The sequence below is a fragment of the Solanum lycopersicum genome, chromosome 3, assembly GCF_036512215.1.
Source record: "Solanum lycopersicum chromosome 3, SLM_r2.1".
Classification (NCBI taxonomy): domain Eukaryota; kingdom Viridiplantae; phylum Streptophyta; class Magnoliopsida; order Solanales; family Solanaceae; genus Solanum; species Solanum lycopersicum.
In genome coordinates, this window is record NC_090802.1 from 59173945 (window position 1) to 59195920 (window position 21976).

The 21976-nt window shown below is 34.5% G+C and overlaps 3 protein-coding genes across 3 annotated transcripts; all 3 read right to left on the reverse strand.

Annotated features, from left to right (window-relative positions):
* Nucleotides 1-2717: 2717 nt before the first annotated feature.
* LOC101253273 (autophagy-related protein 16) lies at nt 2718-8921 on the reverse strand. Its single transcript, XM_004236251.5, has 5 exons — nt 7959-8921; nt 7729-7855; nt 5689-5870; nt 5156-5351; nt 2718-3913 (listed from the first exon to the last, which is right to left on the reverse strand). Coding segments are annotated over exons 1-5 (1530 nt in total). The 5' UTR covers nt 7961-8921; the 3' UTR covers nt 2718-2890.
* Nucleotides 8922-10331: 1410 nt separating this feature from the next.
* LOC101261608 (protein argonaute 4B-like) lies at nt 10332-16118 on the reverse strand. The gene is made up of 23 exons (XM_069295247.1): nt 15520-16118; nt 15035-15284; nt 14747-14952; nt 14404-14625; nt 14182-14318; nt 13995-14092; nt 13828-13922; nt 13558-13729; nt 13340-13456; nt 13150-13257; nt 12993-13055; nt 12808-12921; nt 12551-12716; nt 12365-12477; nt 12152-12289; nt 11923-12053; nt 11710-11775; nt 11476-11536; nt 11276-11387; nt 11102-11178; nt 10881-10975; nt 10769-10800; nt 10332-10671 (listed from the first exon to the last, which is right to left on the reverse strand). The coding sequence occupies exons 2-23, from the start codon at nt 15272-15274 to the stop codon at nt 10553-10555; spliced, it is 2682 nt and encodes an 893-aa protein (XP_069151348.1). The 5' UTR covers nt 15275-15284; nt 15520-16118; the 3' UTR covers nt 10332-10552.
* Nucleotides 16119-16245: 127 nt separating this feature from the next.
* On the reverse strand, nt 16246-20913 carry LOC101252676 (uncharacterized). The gene is made up of 5 exons (XM_004236249.5): nt 20415-20913; nt 18064-18100; nt 17728-17964; nt 17529-17576; nt 16246-16947 (listed from the first exon to the last, which is right to left on the reverse strand). Exons 1-5 carry the CDS (start codon nt 20714-20716, stop codon nt 16456-16458), a joined length of 1116 nt encoding a protein of 371 aa, XP_004236297.2. The 5' UTR covers nt 20717-20913; the 3' UTR covers nt 16246-16455.
* Nucleotides 20914-21976: the final 1063 nt, after the last annotated feature.

Here is a 21976-nt window from a genome sequence, read left to right on the forward strand (position 1 = left end):
GCTCTTATTTGTTAGTCTAGTTCTTTGCATTTACCATAATTTCAGATTGAAGTATATTTCAGGCATAATAGATAAACGTATTCTTTTAACTTGTTTTAATTGACATTAAGCATATATAATAAATATTAAAACTTGTATTATGCTAAGATATGTGTGTTGATTTGTACACACTCAAAATTAGAAGATTTAAATGTCAGCTTGAAGTTAAGTTAGGAATGATAATGGAGCGGGGTGGGTTGAGCTTAACATGGAAAATTTCGCCCCACATAACATTTTCTTTTTCATTTTCAACATGCCCCATGCCCCATGCCCCCCCACCCACCCCTCCCTCTCTTACTTATTTTAATATTTTTTTTCTAGTTAAGTTTGATACTAAAAGTAAATTTATTTTTTCATTAAATTGTATTAATATAATAGGATAGTGACTCATTTTTTAGAGCTCAATTAGGAAACAAAGTAAGAAATTGAATTATCTTTTATTGAACCATTTTCATTTACTATCTTGAATATTTTAGTAGCTTAAAAGAAATAATCTTAATAAATTATGATCTATCGCCCTTATAACATATAAAAAAAAATTAAAAAAAAATTTGAACCCACATAAAATCACATATACCCACCCGCAACCCCCTCCCCCCTCCCCCCCATCCTACACAACCTTAAAATCCACGCCGTCCCACATACCCTTAAACCTGCCCCAACCCCGCATCCGTCCCACCCCGTTGCCATGCCTAAGTCAAGTTAATTATGATATGTAGAAGACGTGCATCTACTTGTATACACTCAAAATTGGAGAGTATAGTCAAGTTAAATAGCCATGTTTATGTCAGCGGCGGAGTTAGAATTTTATTTAAGGGGTGTCAAAATATTTAGAAATAAAATCGTATAGAAGCTAAGGAATGTCAATATGTAATATATATACATATAAAATAATTTTTATCCTAGCTACACAATGTAATTTTCCGACGAAGGGGTGTTAACTATATGTGGCTCTGCCACTGGTTTATGTATGCATATATTTTATCTGTCCTGTGTGGCTATTCACACCCTACATATATTATGTTATGTAGAAAACATGTATTTATCTATACACACTCAAAATTGAAGAACTTGAATGTAGATCAAGTTAAACGTGCACGTATATGTATTATGCGGTTATTTTAAAAGTGATTAACTAGAACATGCAAGTTATGTTTTCTGTTAATGTGTAGATAGAGGGTTTGAACCGTTTCTATTCCATTAACTTTTCACATTTGAAAATGGAAAAATAAGAGGAAAAGATTACAACACTGTTGCTTTTATAAACGCGGCTTGTACTTGTTTTAGTTTTAGTTTGCTTAATAAACATAATGCCTTGGCTTCATTGACAATTTAAACAAAATTATGAAGTAACGTATGTAAACATGTTATACATGTCATCTATAGTATTTTATGCATGCTGTGAGTTTGCTCGATTTAGGCGCGGATTTAGAATTTGAAGTTTTTGAGTTTTAATAATAATTTCAAATTAATACTCCCTCTTTCTCATTTTATGTGATATTTTTTAGATTTCGAGATTCAAACAAGTCTAGCTTTGACAGTAAATTATTTTCATAGAATTTTAAACATTTTGAATAATCAATTCTTATGACTTATAGTTCTTTTTACGCAGTATACAAAAACATTAGTTTCATTTCAAAAAGATTAAAGATTTCATGCGCAAGTCCCTGTCAAACTTAAACTGTTTGACTCTTGAAAAACGAAAAAGTGTCACATAAATTAAAATAGAGGGAGTATATAATAATTAAAGTTTTAGAGTAAAATATTTAGTCAATTTCTTAATAAATATATGAAAGAACTTGTAATATTATAGATCTGCCTCTAAGTAAAGTATTTCATGATTATTAAGTTGTCAGCTATGCAATAAATTTGATTTATATACAAAGTTACGGTAAGCATTTCTTAAACGATTAATAACTTATTATTGTAGGTTAATAACCAGTTTTTCAAGTTATTAACTGATACGTATCATAAAAAATCGTGTGTAATTACCTTTTTTAGTCATAATTGATTTGATTATATAAGTATAGTTTATATCGTTAGAGTATAAAACTTAAACTCCAAAACAATTGCCTCTGTTCTAAGTTTTCAAATGTAATTGGTCTTACCCCTATGCAATCGCAGTATGACAGCAAATCATAGACAAGTATTAGCGTAACTCTTAAGTGATAAAAACTCTTATCTTTCTTCCTAATTAGTTGGAAGATTCTCCGAAATTAATTATTTCCAATGTCCTCTGTTTCAAAATAAGTATCATTTTAACTAATTTCGTACTTATCAGAAAAAAAATGTAAGATATATTTGCTAAATTATTCTGTAGCTATAATTATTAGAAAAAAAATGTAAGATATATTTACTAAATTATTCTGTACTTATAATTAGATATTTCTTAATAATTGAACTCTATTTAGTACTTTTTTGATGTAAGGGTATAGTCTAAACAATAACCACTGTTGTCTTAAATTCCTAACGGGACACTTATTTTAGCATTATATTTTAATACCAAAACGACACTTATTTTGAGATGGAGAGAAATGTTTGATGATTCAAGACCCAAACTTGTGAGCACGACTATACATACACATGAAAAATAACACAAGGAAATACCACTTTATTATTCCACAAATAATGAACAGTGCATGATGTATATCTAGAATGCAATTAATACCAACTAAAGATATCTAAATTTTTTTCAACTTTAAAACTTGATGTGGTATTTACAATGTCAGCCTCCAATGTGGCTTCACAATCAATATGATGACCAACTTTATGCTTTAAGCAAACTAAAATCAACAATGACACTCATGATCCTCACTGAAATCTGAATTACTGAGCAATCGTTGAACTGATATCATGACCAAATACATATGGTTCCACTCTTATCTGAGGTGGCCAAAGGATTACCAAGACCACTCCATGAACAACAAAGCACAGAGGATGTGTGTTCTTTCAATGTGCTTACCATTTTACCGTTTGATACTGACCAAATATGAACAGATCCATCAACAGAACCTGCAGTAACATAACCGTCATCGGCACTAATACAGGATCGGCTCCAATTAGATGCAACTCGATTTGCATTTGATCTGAAAGTGCCACAAATTTCAAGGGTGCGTATATCGAATAGATTGTGCAAGTTGTCTCTCCCACTGGTTAATATCATGTTTCCATTCCGAGAGAGTGAAACTGATGTAACAGCCTGTGAATGTGCAGCAACTTCACTCAGAAGCTTGCCTGTTTGAACATCCCATAATCTAAGATTACCATCAACATGACCAGAACAGATAGTCAGGGCATCCATGCTAAACGCAAGACTGTTACAGTTACTGTGAAATATGATAGTGTTGTTACAGTAACCCTTCTGCAGATCCCAAACTTTTATTGTGCGATCATATGCAGCACTCACCACATGGCGACTTGAAAATTTGCTCACATCAACTGCACAAACCTTGTCCATGTGCCCAGTAAGAGTGTGCCGTATCCTGCCTGAATTTGCATCCCACACATACAAATTATTTGAACTACTTGCTGCTATGATGAATTTGTTATCATGTGTAACGGAAAGATCAAGAACAGAACCCAGACAACCATAAAGACTGTTGGTTAATGATCCGCTTGTGGTATCCCACATTTTAATTGCTCGATCCTGACCTCCGCTTATCAATTTACTTGAGTTATACTCAAAAACAATCGAGGCACAACCACCATCATGGGCGGGGATCCTTTGCTTGCATGTACTAGGGATGGAAGATTCTACGTAAAATTCTGCACCATCTTCACTTTGGCGGACCACGCCGTCCACTTGTTGACGAGCAAGTTTTTCTATACTGGCGGCCTTGACCTTATCAAGCATGTCTCCATAGAGAGCATTAGCCTAGCAACACAACAAATAACAAATAAGAAAATGCAAGAGAACCTATCATGGGTAAATCATTGTAAACATATAAAAAATGCTAGAAAATATAGTTCCCCTAACCCTACTATTCTATTAGGAGAATGGCAGATATGATCATTGGCAGTTCCAATGGATTAGCCAAACCTGTCAAAGATTTGAATTTTGTTGTAGAATAACTTGCTAAGAGATGGAGCTCGCCACTTATTGCGGATGGCAGAACAACATGATTAAAAGTTTTAGCATGGAGGACTACTGCCAAAATGTCACAAACTTATGGTAATTAAAAGGCAAAAGATACATGTTCACAAACCAATAACAGTTCATTTCCAGATCTCAGAAATTTTGCATGATACTGGAGATACCCAAGTAATGAAATCCTACACCGATCACCACCAGCCACTCCAGCATGAGGGAAAGTAAAATATTGAGCATATGTAGTTACAGTATGGGCGCTTTCTTTCCCATATATTTAAAGAACCACAAGTTAATATTTGAGTAATCATAAAATATGATACTCCTTTACCTTAGGGTGGCTTTATATCATTCATCTGTCCACATCCCAAAGGCAGTAGATTACACTAAAATATAAGCTTCTAAAGTTAGCGTAGTTCTTTATCATTTTTTCCCCTTATTCAGCAGTAGTTCTTTATCATGGAAGTCTTTAAAAAAAATAGTGTGCCACATGGAGAGCATCCAATAGCGTGGCCTAGTGGTCAATGAAGTGAGTGAAAACCACATGACAAGTTTCAAATCCCAGTAGTGATAAAACCACTATGATTATTTCTCCCATCTACTTAAGTCTTGATGGATAGAGTTATTCGGTACCTTTGCTGGTTGGAGGTACCAAATACTAGTGGAGTAGTCGAGGTATGCAAAAGCTGGCACAAAAACTACCATCATAAAAGAGAGAATGTGCCACATGGATGGGTAACAGGGACAGTAGTTGAAGGATATAAGAACAACTTAACAGGTTGAGGATTATATTAAGTGTAGAGAAATCTCCATGACAACAAACCTAAAAAAATGCAGGCTTCTTGAATTTTGGGATACATTAGTAATTAAAGTACAATTTATTACTGCAACAGAAAATGCATCTTAGCTCTCTAAAAGTATCGAGGCGCGATGAACACTCAATTTTTATGAACAATCAGAGGTTCAAAATATTAAAGAACCACAAATAGCAAAGCACACAAAGGATAAACAGTGAGAATTACTCAATACCTCGTTGAGGCGCTCAGCATCCTGCATCTTCTGCAGCATCCATCGGTCAACCAACGTTTTATTTTCTGCCTCAGCATTGTTTGCTCTCAGAGTCATTGCTTCAAGTTGTGCTTTAAGGTCCTGGTGCTCAGCCATAAGCAATTCCAAACCTTTAGTCTTTTCCGCAAGAAGTTCAGTTAAATGTGAACATTCATCCCTGCAGCACACTCATCAATGAAAGTAATTGAGCAGTTAAACTCCATCCTGGCAACCAAAGTAAAACAGTTGAGCTCATCTTAGGACATCCAAAATAAAACTTAATTTATTAAATGGGGAAATTAATATACTATTTAATAATCTTAACCATGAAAGTTCATTCAGAAGCTTGAAACCTTGGTAAGGATCATATTACTGAAGTTTTTGTCCAACTAATTTTAAGCAATCCCTTGTGTATTCCTTTAGTCCTTTTATTACTTTTCACGTGCTTCTTTTTGGTCGCAAAGGGAAGAGTGTAATTTAAGACATCAAATGTTTTAGAAGCATGAGAATAACACCTTGCTTGATTTAGCTCATTTTGAAGGTCAGTAATGAGAGTTTCCTTCTCCTGAAGTAAAGATTTTGATGCTCTGGATTCAGCTACTTCCACCACAAGCTGCTCTGACAGTCGTGCTTGAGCTTTGTAGCATTGTTGAAGTTCCACTTCAAGATTTTCAGCTTTCTCTTTCCACTCTGAACCCTAAAACCATAGGAATAACATAAGCACGCAGACAGCTTAATCAGCAACGAACAGCCACAAGAGAAGTGACTGAGTGCAAAAACATCCACATGGACAGATTGTAGTTAAAATTTCTATGTAGAAAGCAGCAGTTGGTCAGTTCAACTTGCATCTCATTCCTTAAGCACGATTTAAGGGCAATAAGTAAATTCTACATCATGCATACCAAGTGATCTTGAAAGTTAAGAGAGTTGACAACAATACTCCGTAAAACATTTTCCACTATCATGTCCTAACAAAAGGAACACAAAGAATTAGAAAACTTCCCTTATTTGATTAGCTTAAAGCTCCTCTATATAGAATCCTATTTTATGTTGTTAACACTCTATTTAAAAAGATTTTTCTCTTTCTTGTTTCACTTGGTATCAAATTCCGTCTTCCAGAGATTAATCTCGTTAAAATGATTGAAAATGTGAAACCATGGCCCTGAAGTCCTCCGCTGATGGAGTTGAGGTTCCAAAGTTAGCAGTTTATGCAGTCAAATTAATGGTTCACATTTAAGTTACCTTTTCTCAAAAAAAAAAAAAATTAATGGCTCACATTTCCCATTCAACATCATATTATCACAGTATGAATTGAACAATGATCTGTTACGCTGACAGCATGATAGTCTTTGTCGTCAAGCTGGTAGCATGCATCACCTCAAATCCAGTAAATTCTGATGTATGCACAAATTGTGTCATCGCCAAGTCAGTCTCATGCAGTGAAAAATCAGTTTGTCTCATGACTGGATTAGTTTCTTTGAGGGAAAATAGTTAAGAAAATCATAAGAACATCACATAGAGATCTTTTGTTATCTTACGATAAATAAGAATCAGAAGAACTAGGGAAGTTGTATTAATTATTAGCTCAAACTCATATACAAAAAGAGCTCTCATGTATGTCATTAATCACGCAACTCACAAGAGTTTTTTTTTTTGAGGATATCAACTCACAAGAGTTTCTCTATCTTCTTTTCTCTCTTTACATAAACATTAATGGTCACTATATGTTCAGTTTCCATTTTTTTAACTTCTTCTTTTTTTAATTGCCAACAAGGAGCTGGTGCATATAACTGATTAGGGAACAAGGTCCATCCACATGTAACTTGGTCTTTAAACACTACCAAAAGCAAGTTGTTTTCCAGCGCCAGTGTAAGCAGAATACATAATAGTTTAAAGCTCAAACTTGGGAAGTTTCGGGTAAATGAACTCATGTTCGTTCAATCAGTAAGATCGATACAAGATCACATAAAACAACAGATGAAAGATACATCAAAGTTGAAATTTTGGAAGTCTACCATGATCCCGCTCAGACATAAAACAAAGGAAATCAACTAATGTGCAAGCCTAACTATGAAGGACTGTGATAGAAAAAACTTAATGAAATTCTACCGACATGGTCAGAGGCGGATGTATGTAGCATATGGTCCTTTCAACGCATTGAATAAATTTATATATGAATTTCCATGAAAATTGCAACAAATAATAGATACAAAAACCTATAACTTCAAAAATATAATAAGGTTCAATCCTCAGAATCTTAAATTTTGAACGCTTTTTAAACTTAAATCACTGAACCACCTCTATACATGACATGCACTTGTAATTTTCATGTCAAACAAACAAAACACAGATGAAAACGCCAAATTGGATACAAAACGTTCATTAGTGTTGGGTAACGTCTTGCAGATCCTTTCCGCACAACTCAATAATTATTTTTTTTCAAATTAATCATTACTCAATAAAGTCATAAACATAATAGAAAAAACTAAATCAACCAAATTACAAACTCGAAAAAGAACAAAAAAAAAAAAAAGCTTTGGATAATAGAAGGTCACCTGCAAAACGAAAGGCCTATTGAGTGCAGCCAAAGCAGGGGCATGGGCCCCTTCTTCTACTAAATGACGCTTTCTTAGGGCCTTTAAAGCATGCTTGATGGCTTCTATAGCAACTTCTTCGTATGCCCTAACTCAAAAACAAAAAAAAAATCTTCAAAATTGAAATGAAATTGAACAAAATCAGCTTTGGGTATTGAAAAAAACTCAAGATTAATATGCTTAAAACTTACATATTTGATCAATTTGCCAAATCACAAACACAATTTGCGAAATTCAGATTCGCAAGGAGCTAATTATGAATTCAATTTTTCTGTAGCAGCTGACCTTGGTTTTTTGGTCGGGCCGGGTCGAGTGCCCCGTTTTATAACGATCTAACCAATCTGGTTCCCAGTGAGATCATATTTGACCTTTTCATTTTTGAGGTATTTAAAACTTTTTATTCTTTCTTTTCACTTGGTAGACATCTTAAGAAAATTTATTATTATATTACCCATTAAATATACTAAATTTGATACACTGAAAATAATTGAATAATATTTAATATTAAGGGTAGAATAAAGATAAAATGATAAATTATTTCTTAATTTTTTAAATAATTATTTTTAATATAGTGAACAAGTAAACATGAAAGAGTGAGTACAACTCAGAAATATCTCACCATTTATATCATATCGATAGATAAATTGTTCCATATATCTAGTGAGATAACTTATTCCAAGATAATTAATCCTAGAATAACTCCTTCCCTGCCGAACAATCCTTTATAGTCTTGATTTCTTAATGCGACACTTAATTTGCGAATAAATTTTTTTGAAAATAATAAACCCAAACTTGTGAACACGACTATACATACACATGAAAATTATCAGCACTTTATTTTTCCACAAATAATGAACTGTTCATATAATGCATATCCACAATCCAATCAATATCAATTGAAGATATCTAAAAAAAATAAGCTTAATGTTATAATGTCAGCCCCTTTTGGCATGATGTCTATATATGGATGATGCTCATTTATGGCTTCACAATCACTATGATGACCAACATTGTGCTTTAAGCAAACTAAAATCAACAATGACACTCATGATCCTCACTGAAATCTGAATTACTGAGCAATCTTTGAACTGATATCATGACCAAATACATATGATTCCACTCTTATCTGAGGAAGCCAAAGGATTACCAAGACCATTCCTGTACTGTTACTCTTCTTCTTCTTCCTCATAAGTTATCACTGCCTCCCTCCGCTCTCCCCCACTTCATTTATCTTTCTCAAATCTTCATCCTTTTTCTATGATACGTGTTTTTTCCTCTTTGAGATAGAAGAAAAAAAGGGAGAAGAAACAAATAAGAGAAAACAAGATTGAAATGACAAATAGATGAGAAGGTTTAGAAGAGAGAAAAAAATGAAACTCTTGATTGAAATCCACTTTTAATTTTGAATGATCTTTCGGCCAAACAACTCGGCGGCGTTGATTTCTTGACAATGACTGCCTCAGCGGTGGCTATCTATGAATGAAGTGGCCGGAAAGTAGTGGGCGGAGAGATATTTTTTTCGGCGAAACAATTTTAAAAGACTGATTCTGAAGATAATATGAGATTTTCTTTTTTAAAAAAATAAAATATTTGTAATGACAAAAATGATATGACAATTTTTGTGTATGTGACAATTTTAATCTGACGTGGATAATGATGTGTCAGCCACATCAGCGCGAGTTAGAGATACTCATGCTCAGAGGGGTTCAAAATCACATGTCTTGATAACTTTAAGTGTTCGGTTGGCAAAGTCGTGAGTAGAAGAGTCTAGGTGACAAACGTAGCCAAGTACAAGGGTCTTTCAGGTCATTCCACCTTAATAAAAAGGCAAAAGATGTCATCTATCATTCGTTGAATATATTAGTGTGGCATATTTTTCAATGTTTTACCCGAATTTTACCACAACTTTTTAGTTTCTGTTTTTTTAACTTTATTTGTTAAGTTGTTTTGAATTGACTTATTTTAGATAATTTTAAATTAAAATATCTTTTAAATAGTTTTAAAGTGTTTGAGTAAAATTAAAAAATATTTATTTTTAAATCATAATAACAAAAATAAGTCAAAAGTATAAGTTAGAAATTTTAACCGATGGCTTTTGGCTTATAAGCCAATCCAAAAATTAAAAAATGTTTCTTCCTCATAGGTTTGCCTTCTTTTTACTTTCTTTTTCTAACAAACCTTTTGGATGATGGTGATGACATCATTTTTATTTTGTGAAGTATAAAACTACTATGAACTATTTAAAATGTATTAAAATTTTCTATAAAAATAAGACATGTTAATTAATATCTAAAAATTAGGATAATCATTCTAGTAACAATTTGAGTTTTTGAGGCTCTACTATCTTATCATAAAAAAGATCTTATAAGAGACAATTCATATTTAACATGATAATTAATATTCAAACACGTTGAAGAGTTCTGGACATAAGATAAATTATTTATGTTCGATCTTTACGTCAAATTAATGATTACACTATATATGTTATTCATATATATTTGCATCAATTTATCATAGTTAGTTTTCTTTTTTTTTCTTATTTGTTTCTCCGATTGAGCACGAAATTTAAGAATATTAACTATACTTACGTAACAACATAAAGTTTTCTTCAAAGAAGACTTGCAGTAAATAGATAGTGATCCTCCTTGTATACTGATGTAACATCCTGAGGTTTAATTTGTACACAAAATCTGAAAGTCTTGTATGTAACCAATGCCTTTTAGACTTGCCTAATGGTTAACAGTACATTTTTAACACAAAGAAAACTGAACTTTTTAGCAGATGATCAGCAGAAAAACATTGTATCGCGCACATTTTTGTGCAACATTGGCAGTTCAGGCCCCTCAGTCTTCATAATTTCTAACATCTGAGCTGAAACCAAACGAGCATAACGAATTGGAGCCACTGCAAAACATCTTAGTCATTCAGAATCAAAGGGGGGAAAAGAAATGCAAGAGAAGCAGCCTACTCTTTTACTCAGGCCACTGACTATAGTTCTTACCTTCAGATATAGCACTGGTGCATCTCTGAGACCTAAAATGTTTTCCAAATTCGAACAATCAGTGAAGTTCAAAGAATTGAGTAAAATCCAAGCATGACCACGGGGAACTTACACGTAACATAAACAATGGACTAGTTCCTGCACAGTATCAGATGAGAAACCTATTTCATCCAACAGAACAAAGTAGTGAATTGGCCTGCTAGTCCCCTGCATTATGTTTTCTACATTATATAGTGAATAAAGGAAGAAGCTATGCCTGATAGGACTATGCATACGACAAACTGTTGCTTCATGTTTTTCATCCAAAAACTGTTTTTTTAGTGAAATACTTACAACTCTTGCCGCATGTGCACATATGTAGAAGTTGTTATTATACAGCGCATGACAAATTTTAGTATCAACGACTGTTCCTGTCATTAGAAAAGTGGAGTTGTGAATTGTATTTATTTGATGCTGTGCTGGTGGTTTTACTAGTACTAGTATAGTTGTAGGCATGTGAAAGCTCACCAGGAGGAATATTGTCACTGGAATTAGCTTGGAACAACTTTGTGTGATGTCTTCTTTGTGCAACAATAAGAGTGAACTTAGGAGACCAAGTCTCATCCAGGAACTTACAGGCCTATAATGGTCCGTAAAGTGGATTACGAACCTCGAGAAACAAGGCAGAATCTATATACACCTTGATCAAATGAGTTTACAGAACAGACCTTAATAATTTCCTCCATTTCGCTAAAGACATGCTTGAATTGAGATTCACCTAAACCTTGTCTGAAAAACTTTACATTAGCAAAACCTTTTACAAGTCTTTAAGGTTCAAATATGTTATGAGCCAAATCTAATTAGCTTCCCTGAGGTTTCCTCAAGGATTTTGAGGTATAGCTATGTAAACAAGAAGTAATATAACGACAATAAACAAACAATGATATTAGAAGATTCTGCACCTGAATATAATAATCTGTTCAGGCTTCCTATTCCCTGAACTTGCATGAAAATCCATTAGGAGCTCCCTAGCACAAACAAAAAATGTAGCCTAAGAAGCGTTATACGACCTAAATAAAACTTCTGATATGAATCCCAACTTCTTCATCCTTTATTAGTCCAAGCAAACCAAACAGAAAATGAAGGATTTTTAAGGTGCAGGGGAGAATCCCTACCTGATCATGCCTGTGTCCTCCCTATCTGAAACTGGTCTAAAGAGAGAATGTATAGTTTCGGTCTTTGGTGGTTGGATACAAGTAGATGCTCTATAGTAAGAAATCATCGGCCACTGTCTAGAACCGACCACCTAATGCACAAATATGGAGAGATTAATATAAAATTACAGAAAACTTGACTGTGCAAAATAGCCTTGCCAAACCAGACTGTTACAATAATAGGACTTACTGCAGCAATGGAGGGTAAATCTGACCGTGAAGAAGGGGCATGCGTAAGACCCATTGCTAAGATCATTGTGGGAACTTTAGAAACTAAGGGGATAGTCTGTGAAACTTCTGCTGATAACATAGAATTCAGACCACCAAGCTGCAGCACAACTAAACTTTTAGAATTTTTACGAGTGATCAACATATATGTAAAGAAGCGATTAGTGTCCCATACTTTTGCATTAATTTTTAACATAACATTATCAAGATAAGTTTCATCAACTTTGTTCTTTGCAATGCACTGGTTACGAATTCCGAAGGTCATAAGACACTTTTTCTTCCATGGACCTAAGACAGTCAAAACCATATTTGAGTCATACAAATACTAATAATGTGAAAATAGTATATCTGACTGATATACCATATAAATTAGAAAACTTTGCAGGAAGAAAGCAAAGAAGGAATCGAGGAGGATCCTTGCGAAATTTTGGAATTATTTGTTCAAACATCTTGTTCACTCGAACAGATCCCGGTTTCTTTTTATGCTTAGCATTCTCTTCGAAAACAAATGATGGTGGATGAATGTGCTGCAACAAAGACGAATATATACGCTATTCAGTGAATAAGTAGAAAGGTTTGCATGTATGTCAAATATCTGTAAGAAGTCAATCATATCACCATTCCTCTCATTGCACCCAATTTCGCCATTTCAATGCAGAAAGCACGTATGTCATGACCAGTAGAGAAGTTCACCACAGCCCAAAATTCAATGCTTTTTGGATCTGCAAACTTCTGCAGGAGAGGTTAATGAATATCCTCCTCAATCAGAAAATGAACATATTAGATAAAATGTGGTGCATCACCTTGCCGTTAAAGCTCCAGCGCGAAAATCTTGAAGCAAGATATTCCTTGTTTCCCACTCTCAACTAAAAAGTGAGGCCATTATGAACTATATGATGTCAATATAAATATAATAGTAATAATTTTGAAAAGGAGGTAAGATGTAACACTATATACTACCTGTGGAGGAAATAGAACTCTTCCCTCTACTTCAGTATAAGATTTATTAATTGAGATTCCACAAGCGCGCAGCATAGGGTCTGTGTTATAGTCGTTGGCTTTAAGTTCCTATCAAGGCAAGAAAAGTGTTTTAGATTGTGTAACCAAAATCCTGAAAATATGGTCAATCAGAAAAAGTATGTGAAGCTACCTCATTTAAATGCTTCATGAGCTCTATCGGCTTTTGGCTCGAGTTGTTCACTAATAAGGATCTTTGATGTAAGGATAATTCCTTTTTGAATCGTTGTAAGGGAACCAACGAACAGAGCTAGTGAAATATTCAAGAATATACATGATTTTTCCAAGAACAAGTATCTTTCAAAAAAGTAGGATAACGAGAAAAACAGAAGCAAATAAAAGCTATCACACCTCAACAGGAATGAACTGGGGTTTGTGCTGGCTCCCCACATTGATGCATGGCAAGTTTGATGAATAACCGAGTTCTATTCCACATCTCCTAACAAAATATTCATAAACAGTTATCTCAACAGTCTGGCCATTGTCATTTTGATTATTGGATCCCCTCGACCGCAGAAGAAACCTGTTCAATAAACAGCATAATGGTAAGAGAAATAAATTAATAGGATATTACAGACTAAGAACAAATAAATCTAATAAATTTAGAAGCTGAGAGCTTACTTCTCCTCTTTACATGTCCTGTTGCTAAGTCCAGTGATTTTGTGTTCTCTATTGGAGTGTAATAGCTTAATTCTGAGATTTTTCAAGATTTTTGCCTGCAGCGGTAGAAACTAGAAAATTACACACAGTTTCAACAAATCCAAGAGAGTGTTTAAAGCTGAGGCGACCTTAGTCCAGTCGATTTTGAAGGGAGTTTCCACATTTTGGTTGGCCATCAAAAAGTTAACTAGTGGACCTGGCTGTATAAGTGTTGTAGTAGATGTATCTGTCCAAGTTTGGTACAAAGCATCACTGAAACTGTTCCAAATGTTTCGAAAGGAATACAAGGACCCAAAGGGAAGTGCATTAACTTACCAAGGTTGAAATACAATCCACCTTGAACAGATTGGAAACTCGAATGAAAACCTCGGCATCCAAGGATACCACCAGTCAAGTCCATGAAGTTCTTCATCTCGTTGGGGAAGTACGATTGGCGGAGCAGAAGGCTGTTCCTGTCGAGGACCAAAAGAGGGAAAGAAAGTCAAGAGTGGTTTGATGGCTGGAAATAGCTTTTGTGGATCAGTATGCAGTATGCACCTTTTTGCATTAGAGTGTTGCAAAATGGTGTCTAATGCTATCAGAACTTCATTGTTTCTTGATTTTACTCCATGCTTTCCATCAGCCATTGTCTTAAAGGAGATGATGGAAACAAAGTTTATCTGTATTCTGAAAGTTTTGAATCGGGATATAATCTTCTGCCTCTTTTGATCACCCTCACTTAATTCTCCATCGCCACTAAGGTTGCCATCCGTCTTGCACCTAAAGTCGAAGCCAATCATCCCAAAAAGCAAAAGGAGAGAGAATATTAGAGGAAGAAATGATGCTAGATGAAATATTACCCGCTCTACGATCAAATGAAATGCTTAAAGACTTCATATACCTTTTTGATGTTGCAGCATCAAGTACAACTGTGAAATCTAGCTTCTTCTGTGGTAAAAGACTAGTTGTGAACAAGCTCTGTTGCCCATCAGAAGCAAATACTTGCTCTCCTAACTCAGAGCTGTATATCTCCCAGAGTTTATGAATCACTTTTCTAATTAAGTTGCTTCCAGTTACAGGGTCCCCATTTTCATATAGGACATTAACCTTTCACGAGTTGAAAGAGTCATAATTAGCTCCGCAAATTTAACTTCCACGTAGTAATCAAACCAAGAAAAAATGAACTTACATTGTATGAATATAGTTGGCTTATGCCACCTTGAAAGTATACTCTAAAATAATTTGTCAGCAGATGTATCTTCTTTCCCTTGACCCCCGGACGAGGTCTGTTCATCTGATTAAAGTTTGGCATCAATCTCTCACTAACTGATCCGCAACCTTTCCCTGGTTCAGCTTTTATAGGAACCACACCTGAGGGAATTTCTTTCGGAGGTGGTGGCAAATATGGGAATAACTCCTTAGACACCATTGACTGCTTCCTAAATTGTACAGAATACAGCTATATCATCTTATGAAAGCATAAAAGAAATGAACAAACTATATGACGAATTAGACCATGTAGAAGTATAATCATGTTTCATCAGATAATCAAATAGAAATACTCGAAAGAAGATTGTGAGAACAAAACAAGCTTAATATATTCACTTACTTCTCGTATTAGCTATGACGACAACAATATGCTCTTATATCATATTGAAAAGAAAAGAAAATTACCTTGAGATGAACCACCTTTATAAGATGAGAACAACAAGCAAATGAAGTTTCAAACACTCAACTGTTTGGTGAATGTTTTCTTCATTTATAGTACTCTTAACATACACTTACTGAGGAAGAGCTGATAGTACAAAAGGATAGAAGGTACAGAGATTCATCTTTATCCAATGATTATTGATGTTCTTGCTCCTTTTCTAGCGAAACACGTACCGTAGAAATTCTGGGCAGTTTCACATGTTTGGTGTACTTCCAAAAGGTTAACAGATCATTTGAGACATTCATGTGCAAAGTATGGTACTTGTTTCTGCAGATATGAGTAGTGCAATATTCCAAAAGACAGTAAAGGGATGCATGCAAGGCTGCAATACCATCCTCTCCAAATCACACACACCTTTCACTCCCAATTTCTCTCGACTACTTCATCAAGGTACCAGATTCTTTCCAATAACACAAACACTGGGTAACTCGTCTTACCAAAGCTTAAACAGATGAGAAGAAATTACTTTACCCGACGATAATTATGTTTTTCCTTTGAGTAAATGTCCGTCCATCAACACAAAGTAATTAGTACCATGAGTTACCCAACTAACTAGTTGCAGGTTAAAACCACAAAAGTAAGCAAAGGCCTACACAATTGAGAATTTCTTGTTACTACTACTATTTAGGGACAAAAACTTAAAAACCCCTAAACATGAAGATATACTGCTAATAAATTCACAATGCGGCTTGATCAAACTCAAAACTGTAATGAGACGCCAAACTATATTTCTCATTTGTTCTTTTCATAACAGAAAGAAGAAGCACAAAGAAGAAAAGAAACAGATAGGCTCCGTTGAACATTAACTAAATCACACCCGATAACCATAAATTAATTGTTAAGTTGTTGCACTATTATACTCCCCCACAATTGACTTGAACATGAAATTTACAAATATATCAACCAGCTCTTATTCTATCTAGCCAGTCCACACTTTTTCGCGCTTTTTCCATTTGCTGGTCGATGCTTCTTCGAGGCTTCTCAAAGAATTCCACGCTCCTCCTAGACCTCTCTACTTGGTCAAAAGACATCCTTAACTTCGAAATTTTATCATCATTAGCATACTTGTAGTCATAGTTTTTCAACTTTTCCGGCTTATCAGTGCTTTTTCTTGGTTTCTCCCTACGATCAGTGCTTTTTCTTGGAATTTCATAACAGTCTGTACTCTTCCGTGATTGTTCAGGCCTGTCAACGCTTTTTCTTGATAAGTTTCTCTGAGAAGGTGGTTTTTCAACTGTAGATACAAACTTCTTCAGATGTCTAATGTATTCGGGGTATAGTTCTAAGTCGCAATGTGTTCCCCCTTTGAGCCATAATGGTTCATATTTTTCCTGGCATAACTCCCATAGCTGTTTCCCATGGGAGCAGTCAACAACTTCATCAGAAGTGCCCTGCACGACATGAAGAGACTCATGTAAAGACTGCAGAAGTTAATTACTTTAGATGAGAATACAAATAAAGCTATTGAGTAACACACATGCAGAGAAGGGAAAAAAATAAATAAATGGGAGTAGGCAAATCCGATGATATAAAGCTTGAATAGAGTAGAATGGATATAGAGGATTCATACGGCTTATCCCAAATAGTTGGGGACTGACACCTAGTTAATTAATCGATTGAACTGCTCAACAATAAACATGTTTCACTTCTATCTTTTTTCCCATCCCAGTGGAGACAGGGTGGAAGTATAAAACCATTTCATGAAACTCCAGTAATGTACTGGCCTGACTGTCATTTATTATTTCCTGTTAAAACCTCTTGTTTCCCTCTTGAATGGTTAAACACGGTCCTTCAGGCTCAGTTTCTTCCTAGTAAACCACCATAATGTCCCATTACACAGAGCCTCACCATGCATGTTTTGCATTATCTATCAATATTTTGCCAGTTAATTATTTTAAGAAGCTCATTTATTGCTACCACCACACAATTTACTATAGAAAACTGGTGGGTACATGACGAAGTTTATACTTACATGAATGATCAGGACAGGGCATTTAACCAATGGGATCTTGTCAATGTTCTGCATAACGCAAAAATAATTCAAGTTCAGCAACGGAATTTTTAGTAAGTACTATTTTATAACAAACACAAAATAACTACCAGGCACAGGAAGGTGAATCTTACAGCTATAATATGAAAGAGTTGACTAGATCAATTGAAAGCTATTTTACCTTATAAATGTCAAACCAATATGTGCGTTTGACAGGATACATGACCCTTAAGCCTGACAGGATTGGACTATGCAAAATAACTGCTCTAAGTCGAGGCAAACGAGCAGCAAGGTCCGCGGTGGGACCGCTTCCAACAGATTGTCCATAAAGGATTATATCTTCCTGCTTTGCACCATAACTCTCTTCAAGACACTTGTATGCAGCTTCAATATCTGCGTAAGTGTTCTGCTCACTTGGCTGCATAAAACATTTGGAGATCAAAATTCAATTCATGCACTTTAGCACTTAATGCAGAGACTACCTTAAGTATTCCAGGAAAATTCTATTGCCAATTACCTTGCCAGATGACTGTCCATAGCCAGAGTAGTCATACCTACATCATTAAAAACACAAAACAAAGAATTCATAAGGGGATGTATACCTAAGCTATCTTCCGACTAATTCATTAGCTCAATGAAGAGAACAATTAATCTTATTTAATTGTGCTAGATCCTATGAGGAACTCAGACAAGATACATGCCAGATCCCTGAACTGGGAAATGTTTGAACAGAAAAGATGAAACTTGTTTGAGTTCAAAATCATCAACTAGCAAATGGATCAAGCATCTCGGATACCTCTAAGATTTACTTACTGAAATTGTCATCTGTTGGTAGAAACTTGAACTAACATCAGCATACTCATTACTAATAAATATTTTTTCTTTTTTAGAAAGATGACACGAGATTAAGAAAGTAAATTTACAGAACCCCAAATAATGTGAAAATGATGGGAAATTATACCCAATGGGACATGCTTGTAAGGGGCACATACCGAGATTCACCAAAAATCTTGTGGTGTTAGTGAGAGGGCCTATCTTTAAAGACATGTAGGTCAACATACCCCATTCTGTCAAATGAAATATCCTAGAACAGAATTGATTTTTCACGAGTTCTGTAAAGGTATTATCAGCAGAACAGAAAAGAGGGAAGTTGATTGCTCCAATAGAAGCTTGCTTTCATACATTTGTGACCAAACATTCTAGATGACCTTTAATAGGGGTAAGTTCCAAGGGGGAGCGATCAATCTACACAAAACCCTCTCAGTATCTCTCAATTGAAGTAGTCAAACCAAGCCACACAGGAACCATTATTTACTAAAGCAAGACCAATGCTGAAAGGAAAAGCTTATCATCAAACATAATCAGTCCTTGCTTCTCTCTCAGTCATATATGCCTATTTAAGGGCATGTTGCATCATAAACCCCTTTCCTAAGCGATGAAAAATAAAAATGATTATAGCAATCTCGAGAGGTTCTGGACTTCTACAGAACACATAATTAGAAAATAAAAACCACCAAGGAAACCCATTATTCCGAATTTATGTTTCTTCTTCTAAAATTAATCAATACCAACATTTCCATCAAATATCCTAGTCAGGGTGTTGTTGTCAAAGAGAACTCTATTTAAGATTAAAGTGGATATTCCACATATTTCCTTCTTTTTTTTCTTTTTTCTCATAGTATGCATAGGAAGAAAAGGACATTTATCTTCCCAAAGTAGTACATAGGGCTCCTTTTAAGTTATTAATCTTTCAAGTTCATGAAGATTCAGCGTAGATATCTCAAAAGTCAAAACTAAGGTACTGGCAAAAAGGGATCCCTGGAAACTACACATCAAATTCATAAGAAGACATTCTTTACCACTAAGCGTTATATGTTTATCCCTCGACAAGGAAATTTTGGCTGTATCTCCGCATTTTAAATTTCATTGTTTTGCAAAGTACACTGCCCCCATATCCAAAGCCAGAATTGTTCAGAGAATGGAATGGAACTCCACATATATACATCAACCTTTAATCAAACTGTAGTTGAAGGTCATATAACTTCGTAGTACCAAAGGTAGTGATTTCACCACATCTAGCTGCTTATTCGCATACACTGTACTGGTATATTGGAATTACCTTAAATCCATTACATGAGACGTCAGCCTCGTTGTTCTTTACACCTTTACAGTTATGGAAGTAGGTATTTCTCGCATCTTTCCCTTTTCAAATCCTTCAAATGAGGGAATTGGTGTCGATTTCTACCTCTAATTGTGTTTCACTAGGTTATCAGTTAGCAGTTTAGATCCAACACTTTGCTTTTTCGAAGTCGTTAAAAGTCATCTTCACAAACACCACCTTGGAGACTGTCTTGGACCCGTAAGTCCTTAGATCTAACACTATCACTAGCATAAAATCCAGAAGAAACAAATAAATCACTTCTAATATATTTGAATTATACATAGATGAGTGGGAAAGGGGGAAAGTAGAGGCCTTTCCTAAATGATGGTTAAATAAATAAGGACAAAAACTCAAAAGAACCATATAGGGTTAAATTTAATATGCATCATGAAATTAAAGCATGAGATCACATAGGCAAAGATTCAATTAAAGACCAAGTCTTCGAAATTTGACAACTCCCAAAAGCCAAAAATTCACATTACTGAAAAGACAACTGGATAAACACTGTTTTAATCAAATCTAAAAACATCCATTAGCATTAACAATTAGCGATAGCAGCCTGAGAGAAAAGGCTCAATCTTGATATTGCCTCGTAATTATCAGAGATAGTAGACCCAAGGAATTGTTTGTTTTACTGTAGCATTGTAATTTTCTGCAAACAAATTTGGCAACTGAAACTGCAAATAGAAAGAGAATAAAAACCCTACCCCATGAGATTGACTTTCAGATGGATGCTAAGCTGAATAAAAAGCTCATACATCTGTCCAATATCAGCAGCGTTTCCGTGTGAGTAAAGTAAAGTGGTAGTAGCCATAGGGTACCGAATATAAATTGCGAGGATCTCGTTTCCCCTTCGAGTAGGAAGCTTCAAAACGTCAACATTTTCCCGGTGAGGAAAAGTATCAAGCAGCAACAAACCAGTAAGTTGATCAGTAACCACCCTGTATGAAGGCGGATTAGGTGGGAAGAAAGCCAACTTGGCCGCCATGGAGGAGGTTACCCCACCCATATTTAGGAGTAGAAGAAGAAGTTAGTTAATTGAAATGGAAGAGGACATTAGGTGTTTGCAGGGGCCTTTGTTTGCAGGGAAGAGGAAGAAGAGATAAAATAATTACTCAGAAAAGTGAAAGGAGTGACCCAGCTGTGATGTAAACTATTCATTACACAATGGCCTCATGTGCATGCTTACTTTTTAGTGAGCTTATTAATATGGTTTTCTGCTTACTATTCTTTCATTATAATAATAATGCCTCATTATCACTGCAAAAAAAATGGCTCAAACTTTTTTTTTTTTTTATCGAGTCATGATCGTTAATTTGGTATTAATTAAATTTTTAATTATTGAATATATATAAAAGATATTTAAATTTATATAAAATTAAATATAAATATATTTATCCTACATTACATGCTACATTATAATTTTATATCCTTCCTAGTTTCCAAATTTTAAGTGTTCACTTGTGTACATTCAAAATTGAAAACCATAATTATCTATTAAAATCAAGTTAAGAGTCATGTTTATTTAGAATACTCCTCTTTTGGCTATTGGGGGATTACTTAGAAAATATAACAACTAATTAACTATTATCCATCTGAGTTACAGTAGGGTGATTGTAATTTCTTTACTCTTACACGCCCATTTGGCCATTAGATTTTTCAAGTAGTATTTGAAGAAATATTTGGCAAATAACGTTTGTTCATATAATTTGTCATGATTTGATAAATATTTTTGGTAAATATCTCAATTTTCAAATACTAGGTTTTTTTAGTATTATGGTCAAATCTCATTATTTGAGATTTTTTAAAAAATTGAAATTTTAGAACAAATTTTTATCATTTACAAAAACACCCCCTACATTAATTGTTTGCGTTGCATTACAGATTTTTTTTACGTGAACACTAAAATATTGATGAAATATTCGGTGAATATGAAAGTGATTATGGAACGATGCTTGTTTCACTCACTCCAAACTATCACATTTCTCCAGTGTCATGGATACTACTTGTTATTTGTTGCAACAAAGATCCAATGACTTGTAATACAAACTTATGGTTAGTTGTTATAGTTTTTAAAACTTATGGTATAAATCATTTTTTAAAAATGAAATATGTTTCCCAAATATTGTGGTCAAAAATAAGGTGAAATTTCACCAAATTTTCATCAAAATAATATTTGTCAAGAATATTTAAAAATTTATAATCAAACGCTAACTTAATGTAGAGAAATCATGTTGGAGTGTGTCCTCCGTTATTGAAATGGATTGTA